Consider the following 14,068-nt stretch of genomic DNA (forward strand, 5'->3'; position numbering starts at 1 on the left):
TGTTTATGGGATAAAGCTTTGGGGAGTTGGGGTACAGGGTAAGAGATATGTTTCCCTTTTTCTGATTCATATAGCATAAAAGATGTACATGTCCCCAATTCATAAAACCGTTTACATTTATTGCTTTAAATGCTTTGATGTCTATTCTGTAAAAGGAGCTTACCCCGTTTCATATGCTGTTGCTGTGCCTTTTTTCTTTCTCAGCCATTCACAGCTAATCAAACAATCAACCATACTTTTAACTCTGACATAAATAATCAGAACAGGCTAGAGTATAGGGATGTGTGGTTTGGATAGCTATTGAAGTGTCCATACAGTAGTAAATAACATAGGCCAGGCCTCCCAGCAGTTTGTACAATGATTGATCTATTAGCTGGGCCAAAACTCAGTCTCAAGACTTCTTACTATGCATATAAATATAATAAAGTACTTTATTTGTGTAATTTCATATACATTACAGCTGTTTTAAATCATCACATATAAAAGAACAGAATTTATTTCTAGAGCTGTCATATAGGAATTTTTGTATTATTTCTAATGATGGTAAATATGAAGAACAGACAAGAAAATGTAAATGTTGCAGTGATAATATAATTCATTTCCAAAACATCTGTATATAAGATTCTTCTTTCAAACTGCATCAACATCTGCTGCTTGGGCAAGCCTCAGCAAAAAAGCATTCTGAAGCATCTTTTCTTTGATGATGTTTTCTGCAGAGGAGATTCAGGCTTACATGCGTGTGTTAATTCAGTCAGTGTCCATAAATATTTCCATCCTCTCCAGATCAGCTACACATGTTATATCTAATGATAGCTGGTTGGAATAAAGAAGAATGGGATTGTTGCAATCAATCAAAATATCATCTTTGGCATAAGACATGTGTTTAAAATCTATCAAGGCATCTAAATCATACTTTCTAATTTCTCAACTGCTATTACATTATGATATTTTTTAATTAGATTTTTAATTGTACAGAAAAAATATATATTTCAGCAAACCACACCGTACCCGTGTTTTCAAACAGTATTTAGTAGAACTACTGCATTATTCTTGCATAAATATCCGCTGCTCCCAATGCCAGGAGTTTCCACTTACATCACCACCGCAGAGCTATATCCAAGTTCAAGTTAAGTGCTTTATGTTTCATGACAGACAGTTGTTTAGTCCTTGGGGAATGTTGTCCCGGGTTTCACAACCCAGTCTAAGCAAAACTCTGTTTAATAATCGGTTAAACCATAGGTGCCAATCAGGGATCAACCTCTCAGCAAGCATTTTTGCTGCATTTTTGTCTGTGCAACAGGTTTATGGTTTGGCAGTCATCAGTTCAGAGAATTTTGTCAGTAGTAGCTGTATCTATTATGCTTATCATTTTGGGTAACCACATATATTCTTAACCTTTTACAACATGATAAAAAACAACTCCATGACCAGTATCTTGGAATGGAAATTGTTTTTGAGGATCAATCCATTGGTTTGTCCCTTTCAGACATGTAGCTTGTGTTTTCTTAAGGATTGGAAATTAAATTCCAACATGATTGTCCAATTTAGATGTCAGTTTAAGTCTAAATTTCTTTGGAAGGCCCCTCGTTGACTGGCTCAGTTTGATAATGCTGATAATACCAATTACACTGTGGCTTTTGCATCAATCTCAATAATACTAATAACAATACTAATACTAATACTGCTACTACTTTTACTACTACTGCTACCACTAATTATAATAATAATAATTATTATACATCACAGATCCCGGTGTTCATTTCAACAGGCTTACATATCTGCAGCCTCTGAGAAGTTAAGGCCACCTGTATATTGTTTCAACAGCTCCACAGCACTCTGTAAGGTAATGACTCTGCAAATCTTCAGGTTCTGCACATCCAAAATGTTTTCTTCTAAAACATATGAGGAGGCCAAGAAAAACAGGACAGGGTGGCACCTGGAATGTGGAAATGTATTACAGCGCCACATGTCTCCCAAAAAAGCTGAGAATCCATCTTGATGCGTTTCCTGCTGCAGCCCTATAATCAACACTTCTACAAGCAGATGTTGTCAGGCAGAAAGAGGACAAATACATATGTTGACATATGACATGAAAGAAAAACCGAAGGAAAAGAAAAACAAAACTATAACAGCGATCTTGGAAATCGTGTTTGGAAACTTGATTGATCCAGAATTGATTTTGCATCGCTAATGAACATGAGGTCAATAATTGAAGTAGTTAAATTTGTTGCATAATGCACTGAGTATAAAGTGAGAAAGATCTAATAAAATTAGGCCCGTTAATAGGTTTCATACCTCAATCCATTTCATTACTGCTTGTTTAGTGTAAATAACCAACCATGATAATATGGGCTCAAACTGAAAATTCCGCTTCACCAGACAGGGTCCTTCAAACCAGAATGATACCTTGAAAGCATGCATACGTTGCATTACTGCTAAACCACACACAGTCAGATTGGTCAGGGGAAATGTGGTCTTCATTTATCTGGAATTCTCTCTTATTCCCAGTGTAGGGAATGTGCCAGGGAATTGGGGTATAGCAGAAAACCATTGCCAAGGGGAATTTGGAAAGAACCAGAGGGCAATCACAAGTCAGACATATTTAGGTTTAAGCCTAGTAGAAAAGTACAAATCCAAGACATTGATACCCAGGGAGTGAGACGGTAAACAGAATAGGGGGCTTTGGATCATCATGCCATAGAAGGCCCCAATCTTCCCATGAAGTAACCCATATTTGTTTCATGTAAGTGCATTTTCTGCATGTCTATGTACAAATAAACCAATTTGTCTTTGTATATGTAAGTATGTAAACCTCAACCTCATTAAGGAAACACTTAATCTTTGAAATACCTATATTTAAATTGATTTGCATCCTACATCTCTTAGTTCATCTTTGGATACTATTTCAACGTGTTAGGTAGTATGGTACAGTCCTTATGAGACTTTTACAGGTTTCCTCTGTTATCCTCTGTTCCAGCTGTTTATAGCATTCTGGTGTTTGATGGTAATGATCGCCCAAGGAGGGAACTCAAATTGAAAGGAAATTGGAGTTGGAGGCTCACTGAGGTAGGTTTATTTTCATAACAGCAATCTGAGGGCTTAAGGTACGCCCTCATAAAATCTGTTGGCCTGTTTTCAGTTATATGTGCATACAATATCTCCATCAAATTCCCATAGGCGTTCCCATTTGCGTTCCAGGATTACTTGAGCCGGTTAATGTGTGTTACACACACACACACTCATGCCCCACAGTGGTTTGATCAATTAAATAAAAATCAAATAACGTAAACTACATTTCTTTGCCGCCCTCTCATCTTTCATGACACCATATATGCCCCATTTTAAATTAAGTTACAAATCATTCACTGGCTGTTTGACGTCTACGCCTCACACACAACATAGGTGATGCTCTTGCAGATGCTCTTGGAGGCTTAAACCACAGACTACATTCGTTTTTGCTTTTTTCAGTAGCTTTGTTTTAGAATCAACTGCACACCTTTGCGCTTGCAATAAGAGGAACAAACCTACAAAAAGGCAAGTTAGCAGTCAATCCCAACACTACATTTGGGGATACTACGAGAAGAGAGAGAGAAGTATATTCCCTCCCCTTACTGCTCAAAATGCCTAAAAATGCAAATGTAGATTTCAGCAGATTTCAGCTACACACATGCAAACACAGATGTCTGTAGAGTCTAACTGTAGTCATTCATCACAAAGAATACTTTTAGACACTCACAATAAAAGTCAACAGCCTTTTTCAAATCTTATTTTTTGTATGTTACCACTTCAAAAGAAAATAACATATTTACTGTATATCAGTTTGTATTCTAACACTTAGAGTCTATAGCTCTCTCCCTAAAAACAGACAAAGTAATACTGCAGATGGACTGTAGAGAGAAAACAAGTGTGGAAGCAGCACTGTGTGTAGATGGCCTTGAGGTGAGTTTGTTCTGATCAGCAGGATTACAAATTGTACAACAGTAACTCTCCTGCCGAAGAGTAATAATGGATCGGTCCTCTAGGCCTGGAAACTGTTGCATAAATAGATCCAAAATAAGGATGTCACCATGCATATGTTCTAAAAAAGTTATCAAAACACTCATTGCACTGCATCATATTTGCACTTACCCTTCACTCTCCACTTGCGAGGTATGTTACGAAAAAATACCTTTATTATTGGTTTATTAGGCTATTGTAATTATTTTGGAGTGTCCAGATTGATTATTTGGTGAGGTGTGTGTATATAATGCTTACGTCACTGCTTTTACTTTGGTAGTTCTATTTGATAAATTAACTACAACTACAATAAAGCGAAATGTATCATCATATACAGGTGGGTTAGTATTTGCCACAGTATAATCAATGTCTCATGCTCTTAAGTGTTGCTGAATGATCACCTTTACTATATTTCAACAAGACCAGTGGACCATTTTTGCAAGTTATTCATAAACAGAAAGTCAAGTGGAGTATAATTCATCGCAGTGCACACACAAATTTCATGCATTCTGGTAAAAATTTGGTGCACCAGTGTCTGCCTTTTCTGCATCCATTTATGGCGTAAATGTCTTTATTTATGTAAAGGACAACACTAACTTCAGACACAAAAAGATGCATTTCAAAAGATAATAGAATGTAAAGTAGTTCGGCTCTGAGGTATTCTGTATTGCTAACAAACATGTATTCTCTACTTGTCTAATTTATTATTATCCATACTGAGTCAACATACATGTATGATTTACTCTTTCATCCTCTTTGTGTCTTTTGTTAAGGGAAGTAACTTCTTTAAATGTGAAAGTGCCACTTATTCATGTCAATTATATCATTTCATTGTTGCTTAATTTGACAGATGTGGGCGTGTACCCGGTCCTCTCCTAAGCCCTTTACCTTTGATTTGGGCTTTAGACGGCGAAGTGACTTTGAGGAGCATCGTTGCTCTCTTTGCTCCACTGATCCCCCTAACAAAGCCCACTTTGCTGTGTGACGTTTTTAGAAAAAAAAACAACCTAGTTTGCTTTCACTCCAATGTGCATGTTACAGGTATGATGTATGTCCTGAAGCGATGCTTATGAAAGGAACCGCGTCCAGCATCCTCTGCTCCGTTATTTGACACCTGGACCGTGTGGGATTAGCTGCAGATGGACATCTACACAGAAGTAAATGGATTTTCACTCGGTGCTGGTGGGAGATTAATTGGACAAGTGCGCTGCATCCTCTTCGGGTTGATGCTTCATTTGGGGAATATCTGACATGACAAGGACACTATACATCTTCGCGAGAACCATGCTTTTCACAATGCTTGCATTCATTCTCTTACAAGGTAGGCTACGTTTTTGTGTCGGCAAGGTGCAACAAACTTAATTTTTTTTCCACCTCCTATTTATTCATTTATATACTTGATTGTTACTTAGCTTATTTCTAACGTGTTTTCTTCATACAAGGGGTTTTGACGTCCCACGCCTCGGTGACATCCGAGATCAACACCGCGCGTCTCGCAGGTTCCAGCCGGGCGTTTGGCTCCGGGAGATCCGCAGGTTTACAGCCGTCTGATGCAACGGAGGCAAAGTCCAGACCCAAGCGCTGTACCTGCTATTCTTACAAGGATAAAGAGTGCGTCTACTACTGCCATTTGGATATCATCTGGATCAACACTCCCGAGTAAGACCTGCTTTGTTAGATACTAAAATAAAAAATATTGCCTATTCCAACAATAATCCACCTGGACGTGCTATTATTGTGCAAGCAAGGGCGTAGGCTGGTGAGGACACATATTAAGTGGGGGTCTGTGGATTTGGAGTTAAACACTAAATTTCATGCATTCTGGTAAAAATTTGGTGCACCAGTGTCTGCCTTTTCTGCATCCATTTATGGCGGAAATGTCTTTATTTATGTAAAGGACAACACTAACTTCAGACACAAAAAGATGCATTTCAAAAGATAATAGAATGTAAAGTAGTTCGGCTCTGAGGTATTCTGTATTGCTAACAAACATGTATTCTCTACTTGTCTAATTTATTATTATCCATACTGAGTCAACATACATGTATGATTTACTCTTTCATCCTCTTTGTGTCTTTTGTTAAGGGAAGTAACTTCTTTAAATGTGAAAGTGCCACTTATTCATGTCAATTATATCATTTCATTTGAATTAATTTAGAAACGCCAGCGTTAAAAACTTTCTGCATATTAAAACATTTCAGAAAACTTTGTAATACAAAAAAATATATATTGATGTAAGTACTTAACTGGGAAGTTTCATTGTTATATCTTTTAGTTACTTTACTTTACTCTATTCACCTGTAGTGTCTCAAAAATGTAGGGAATTTTACAAAACATTTCTTTGAAAGGGCTGCACGGTGGTGTAGTGGTTAGCACTGTCGCCTCACAACAAGAGGGTCCTGGGTTCAATTCCCGGGCTAGACAACCTTCTGTGTGGAGTTTGCATGTTGCATGTTGTCAGCATTGTCTCTCCGGGTTTTCCGGCTTCCTCCCACAGTCCAAAGACATGCAGCTGAGGTGAATTGAAGACTCTAAATTGCCCGTAGGTGTGAATGTGAGTGTGAATGGTTGTTTGTCTCTATCTGTCAGCCCTGTGATAGGCTGGAGACCTGTCCAGGGTGAACCCTGCCTTCACCCATTGACAGCTGAGATCGGCTCCAGCACCCCTGTGACCCTTAACTGGATAAGCAGGTTACGGAAAATGAATGAATAAATGAATTTCTTTAAAAGGCTGTTTTCTCCAAAGTATTATCTCATAGTCTGAGCCAAAAAGATTCACTCTGTGAAATGATTTGACTCTAAACGTCAACAAAATGAAACAAGGTTTTTTTTCACCTGGCACTATCCAATGTTCAGATTTCTGTTCAGGAAGAGTATGCAAATGAGCACATATTTAATAAGGTGATGCATCATTTGCATATTTAATCATAACAATAAGAAAATAATAATTGCGTTGAGGGGAAATAATAAACTGAAGTCACAATATTTCAAGACCAAATCCACCTGCCATATAGTCTGCTGAGCATTACCTTATTTTGACCGCCTGATGTCGAGGTGAGAAATAGTTTAGAGAAGCAGCTGTGGGCTGCACTTCATTGGAGGTGGAAGACTGAAACTAACTGAAAACACTTGTGATCAGGCATAAATCTCACTATTGCGTAGCTACGCAAATGTAATTTATGATGAAGTGCAGCTCACAACCACTTCCCCAAGCTTTTCACTGGGGAGCATTTTGGAGTAGAGAGACAGCCTCTAACAGAGCAAAGGTGTGGGGGACACTCAGACTAGACAAAATCAATGAAGCACACTGATCAGCTCTCACCTCCTCCATGTCTGGCAGTAAGTATGTGACGTGAGCCTTCAGACAGGACCTCTTCCTTTCAGCCAATCAAATGCTGGCATGCTAAGTCTTGGACATGGGAATATTTACAATGACTTCACAACAAAGATAGTTCAAACAAGTTTGCTTTTACATTGGTAGTGACATAAAAATGTAGATGCAGCTGTGAGTCTTCAGATAGCCTGATGGTGAATGGCCATCTATAACGGGATATGTGTGCGGGAACTGCTTCCTGCACACTCCAAGCTATAGACCAATATCAGTCGCCTTGAAACCGACCATTAAAACATTTGGGCAGATAATTCTTGAGATTTCAAATGTGGCCAGATCACAGACTAAATATATTGGTCCTGGGAACTTCTGTTTATGGACATCATGGTTCCAGCTTTCCTCCTCTCCTAAATTCTCAGCTCTGGACAGCAATGGCACTACTCTCCCGTGGTCCAGTTTGGGCCTTGGTGAGGAATGGCGAGGACCTTAACCGCCCCCTTTGTTTCGGAGACGTAAAATTCAGTCATGTTTGCTAGCTACACATCTCGCTGAAAGATACTGTAGCAGCAGGGACATCCCCATTGTGGATAGTTATACTTCATTCACGAATAGTCCTGAGCTTTCTTAAGGTGATGATCTCCCCTAAACTATACTTTAAAACTGAACTTGCCCTGCTAAAATAAAGTAAATAAAAAAAAAAAATAGGCACCTCAGCCTTTTTTTTAACTATCCTCGAAAACTGTGGAATTCCCTCCTCAAGGCTATAAGAAGTGCAAGCTCTGTGAAGATTTTAAACAGTTTACCAACTTTAACCTTAAGCCTGTAACAAACTGTCACTTTTGCTTTGTTTTCATCTTTTACATGTTTCAGTGTTCATAAGCCTTCCTTTGCCGCTTTGTTTTATCATGCAATATTTGCATGTCTTAACAGGTCTAACATTAAGGGGGATTTATTTGCAGAAATGAAATATATATTTCATAACCCTGAAACTAAGAATCGCAGCAAATAATGAGCCAATTATATTTACACAGAGAGTGGGTTCTTTTCCACGAAGTCTGCCATGTTGCACCTTCATTTTTCCACAGCCACCCAGAACGGACAAAAAAAAAAGTATTTTTTACGTTACATGAACGTAACAGGTGCTTTTTATCAGTACTTTTAAATGTTTCTGTGTAATTTATTGTCTCGCTGTAGCATGCATCTTCTCTTCTCTCTCAGTCTGGTCTGAGTTCCTCCAACTACAAACACACAAGCACACACACAAAGTCAGCAAGCTGAGAAGCCACGGTGGAAAACGTTAAAGTGAACCAGGCGAAGTGTGTGATTACTAAAGTTTACGAAAACTACGCTCATTACTTAAAATGCAATAACACTTGTGAGTAATAAGCCAACACTTTATCAAGATGTCCGTTCAACAAGCATTAACATAAACAGAAGCAAAACCTTTTTCAATCTGCTCTGTCCGCAGTCTCTAGTCCACCAACGCTAAGTTTACACAAGTACAGCATGCTAACTTGACTAAAAGCACATTTTCACAAACAAGCTAAAATAAAAGCTTGTCTGTAGTCTAACTGTTAAGCTTAGTTTGTTCTTGTAAACTTCTCTGCTGGCTTTTCACACATGTGCTTACCCAACGTGTGTTGAACATGTGGCCTAGCACACCACAAATTATTAGCAATGCCTTAAAATTAAATTAATTTTGCTACCTCCTAACCACATATTACAATCCTTGGCAAGAGAGAGAGAAAGCATTCTTTCTTCTTCTTTCTTCTTGTTTCACAACTGCTGTTGGCAGCAAACGTTATTACTGCTTAGCAAGTTTGGACAAATTGACATAGTTTAAAGACTGACAAAAAGATAAAAGTCATAGGTGTGCTTTCCAAAATGTGTGCTGACATTGTGCAGAGCACTGCACTCTGATAGAAGATACACTTTCAAAAAATGCTCTGGCTCTTTAAGAGAAAGTTTCATAAGTATGTATCACATTTATCCAATAAGGAAGCATCCCAAAGGCTCCAGAGGAGCAACTCAATGCTGGCTCACAAGACTGTGGTTTAGCTTCCAATTGTCAGTGTGCTCCCTTTTCTCTAGTGACCTCTACTCTAAACCACAATTATAATTAAAGTGTTTTCACTCAGCTTGCCACATTGGCAGGTTTTCAATCAGATACAGGCAGCAGGCAGTCTGAGATAATCTGGCATATCTACGGGGGAAAGACATTTATTTCAAATGTTTTGAAAACAGACTTGATGGATCAGGGGCTTTTTGCTCTGATCGGCAGACCTTTCTTTTGCAATGAACAAAAGCTGCTGGGGTGCTCTGATTGTTTCTAAAACAGTGATTGTTTCTAAAACAGTGGTTGTTTCTAAAACAGATTCTCCTTCCTCTTTGGCCCTTTGTATATTTTTTTTTTTTTTTTTAAAAAACAGAAGAGTGGGAATCAGAGAAATTGGAGAGAAGATGAGCAATGCCACCTGACACTTAACAGTACACAGTCATGGCTTTCAGTTTTTTAATTTGATCTGTGGAATATATATTTCAGGTTTATTATTCACTTAAATGTCAGGCTACCTTTGTTTTTACATAACCAATACCTGATGGTCACTTGTTTTTGGGCAACATGTTTCATCAATAACTGAATGCAAAGCACAAGGTGTTCAGTGAAATATCTATTTCTAATGTAAAAAGAAAAAAGATGTTCTGCTCAGATCAAAAAGCTTGTATCATGTGTATGCATTTTATTGAAACCTAAACCGCCATAACATGATCTATTCAGAGCTCTCAATCTATAGTGTGGGAGCCTATGTATGACTGCCAGCTTGAGGGCAACTAGAAGATATGTTAACATTTGAGAACTCTCTAAAACTTACAATATTGAATGTCTGTCTATTTCTCTGTCCCCAAGAACGTGATTTATCTCACATTTTACTTTAACTTAAAAAATGGCTTCTGTTTGTTTTACCGTCTCAGACACACCGTTCCCTATGGAATGTCAAGCTACAGAGGAGCTCAGCGGATCAGACGTTCTGTCAGTGGACAAGCAACTGACGGTGCAGAGGAAAAGACTCAGCGCTGCATTTGTGCTGGTCTTGATGAAGACCCTGAGTGCCATGACTTTTGCCTGTCAAGGTCAGTCTTATTCTTTCTGTGAAAAATAAAATACATCAGATCCTTCTCAGTTTAAGATCATCACATCATGTTAATTATAAGTTAAAAGTGAAATGAATAAACCCTGATAAAAAAGGGCATTTTTCAGGATATTGCAGATTTAATGTGAAATGCTTTCTTTAAAGCCCCCTGCAGACAGCGCCAATCAGGAGTCTTCACAGAGTCCCTGGTCCTGGATGACAGTTTGATGCCTCCCCATCATCTGCTCTTCTTCTCTGGGGACTGGACCCTTCCCTTCTTTCCACTCTCTTCACTCTCCATTTGAAACTCTTGCCTCCACAGGTTCACATTAAAAGGAAAACGCTTTGGAGTTTAACACTGTAGACATTCCTCAGCATCACAACTCTTGGAGCAAGTTCCATCTGGCCGTGTGGTTTCAAGCACTCCTCAGCAAATTCATTACAGATCCCTGGAGGCTCTCCTTTTTGTTCCCTCCTGAGAGCAGCATGAGGATTACGTCCACCATGAAATAATAGCCAATGACCTTGCTTCTGTCAAGCTTGATCAGACAAATCCTCTGTATTCACACCTGGTGGTGTTGAAGACTACAATTGTTGTAAGCTTGTTTCAACCTATAAGGGACAACAAAGACATTTCTATGACAATGTTGTAAAACAAAAAGGGCCACAAGTAGGAGCAAGGGATGATATTGCGATGTCTTGCCACAAGAATATCTAAACGAGAACACAGGAGAATCTGCTTTAAAAACAAGCACAAAAAAAGAGGACAGCTTTTGGCTAGCTGTGCTGTGGGGCTTATTACTGAGCTTTGATTTATGAGACTATTTACAGTCAGCCTGGAGAGCATTCACACCCTGGCAGTGTGCATATTTGGTCTTAAACCGTTGTTGTGTTCTGCCCAAATTAGTCCAAAAAACGTCCATGTTTTATTGTAATGACAACACATGCAGACATCATATCCTTGAAACTCTTGCATGGAGCTGTGGAATACTGTTGAATGTTAAAAAGGAACCTGACGATAGACTTTTGTCATTGTCAACGAATCCCATGAATAGACCAAATCCAGCAATGAATTGTTTCTATTATCAAGGATTGCATGTGCAATCAAAGCTTGGTGTATCTGATTCCACTGTGCCGATAGAGGCCTAAAAAATGTGGTAAAAATATTCTGTTACAAATACTAGTCCTATATTGAAAATGCAACTTCAGTAAAAGTATGTTAGAATAAGCAGGAAAATATACTTAAAGTAACCAAATTTAAAGTACTCAATGCAGACAAATGTCTTGGTGTCTGCATAGTTATATATTATATCATTAAATTATTATATTCATACATTTATGTAAAAGCATATGTTTAGTGTTGTAGTTGGTTGAGGTGATGCTATTTTTAAACTATTTATAGGACTGGAATTACCTATAATTTTCATTATGGACTAAACTGATGATCTGATGATTTAGTTAACTCATTGTTTCAGATTCACTTGTGTATATTGTTTGTTGGTTTAATTTATAACAAAACATTATATTTTACACATTTTTATTCTTTTATTTTTTATGCAAAATGGGGTTATGATTATATATGATACTACTGTTTAATTCAATATAATCTTTAAGCTAAAAATTTTTTGCAAGTTAATGCCAACCTATATATTACTGGAACAATGTCAGCAACATGAGCCCATGTCCAAACCAACAATAAATTTAATTTCTATATACGGCATAATGCTCTTGTTTTGTCTTGGGTCGTAAATCCAGACCACCTCTTTCCTTTGCAGCGGAGCCTTTGACACGATGCAAGATTTTTGTGTTGTGGAGTAGCAACAACTTTCAGTTGCTTTAAGGTGGCATTGCTACTTTTTAACAATATAGCCTTTTCTGTGGTAAGCTACTGTTATCATCAAGCAGCGTCAACTAAACGCTTTATGTATCAGTACCTGCGGACAATGGAATCTAACAAGGAGCTTCTGAAGTTTGTCTGAAGGCAGCACTTTGTTGCTTTCTGAAGCGACAAAGTTTTGAAAATGATCTTGTTATTAGTGTATACGAAAGCTACTTGAGATTACAAAATCATTTAAATTGATATAGCAGGATTTGCAAAATAATTGTATTGCTGGTTAACTTAATTTTTTTATACATTCATGATTTTATTGTAAGTTAGAGAATATTTTTTTACGTGACAGAGCTGCATTTCTACCATACAAACACAATTTCTCCAATAAGACACAACGTGAGACCCTTTGAGGCCCTAATACCACCTATCATCCTGGAATGTTGCACTGAGTCTGCCCTGAATAAGCTTACCCTGGAGCCTCAGTACGAACCTTCTGCAGTCAGCACCAATAATATCGCTCAGAGAGGAATCCCTCATTCCCACAGCTCACCCTGGGAAATATTCCTGTGCAGACATCCTGACTATGGGATGACAGGTTCAGGGCCCCTACCATGGCTTACAGTTTGTTGTTGTATTCTGGTTCATTAAAAGAGAAGACCTTTTGCCTTGCAGTGAACTTTTGCTTTTGTTTCTGACAATTAAAAGACAGCCACTGCTCCGGTCACATGAGCATTTCCAGACACAATAATATCATGTTGATATTTGTGTGTATTCTGTTTTTGAGTTGGTGTATCAAACATGTAGTGTTTACCATAATCCCTTCTAATGGCATTGTGTTATGCTGTGCACAGAGATAAATTAAATTAGGATAAAGATGCATTTAAGTCTCTTGTGTTTTGAGCATCTGAGCTCTTTTACAAATAATGTGAATGTGAAACAATTATTTTGTGATGAGAGGCATCATTTACACCACACCTTTCCAGCTTTTGTGGTAAGGTTATTACTCTGCCAGGAAAATCATGCAATCTTGAGTGAGTGAGACAGTGTGCACCTCTAGGTTGTCCACAGCTAATCTTGTGGACAACTTCTTGTGCAGTGTGCTGCATTGGCTGCATACTTTAGGGCCTCTTATGGTTGCAGAGGCATACACTTTCTCAATTGCCTGTTTTATACTGCCATTAACTTCTTGCTGACTGTATGCAAGCGCAAGTGGTATACTAGCTGAGTGCAGATGAAAGCGTATCTATTGTGTGAGATGTGGAAGAAAGAAAGATGTCAGACAAGGTGTTAAACAGACATTGTGGGTTGTATTCCTTTAATCACACAGTACAGTAGAAGTCATTGCAGATCTGCACTCGAGTGCATCTTTTAAGTTAAAGGCCTGTGATTGAAAGTAAATTGACCACACACTGCACCTGGCATTTTCCAAAACATTTGAGTAGTTAGGCAGCTGACAATCTCACCTCAAGGAAAGGAGTAACATGCGAACACTGGTTCAATCAGGTGCGGAATGTGAGGAGTGTTCATGTTGGAGTTGTTGTTCACACTCAGTGAGCTCAAGCTTATTTTCTCAATCATCTTCTCACCATGAGTGATGGAATCTTACATGATCCCACAATTTTCTGCTACAGTTAAAACTGTTGGTTATTTCACATGAAAGATTTATGTATTTCTTTTTTTTCTTTTCTCAATGGTAGGGTTTGGTTGGGAGAATGTGATGTCATATACTTCCAGGTAGGATCAGGATTTAGCTAAATTTGAATAAGAACCTGATGACAGGAA

At 38.2% G+C, this 14,068-nt stretch overlaps 1 protein-coding gene across 1 annotated transcript; it reads left to right on the forward strand.

Moving 5' to 3' along the window:
- Positions 1–5,292: 5,292 nt before the first annotated feature.
- Positions 5,293–10,675, forward strand: edn3b (endothelin 3b). The gene is made up of 4 exons (XM_054608660.1): positions 5,293–5,317; positions 5,439–5,655; positions 10,298–10,456; positions 10,621–10,675. The coding sequence occupies exons 1-4, from the start codon at positions 5,293–5,295 to the stop codon at positions 10,673–10,675; spliced, it is 456 nt and encodes a 151-aa protein (XP_054464635.1).
- Positions 10,676–14,068: the final 3,393 nt, after the last annotated feature.

The sequence above is a fragment of the Anoplopoma fimbria genome, chromosome 12, assembly GCF_027596085.1.
Source record: "Anoplopoma fimbria isolate UVic2021 breed Golden Eagle Sablefish chromosome 12, Afim_UVic_2022, whole genome shotgun sequence".
NCBI classification, from domain to species: Eukaryota; Metazoa; Chordata; class Actinopteri; order Perciformes; family Anoplopomatidae; genus Anoplopoma; species Anoplopoma fimbria.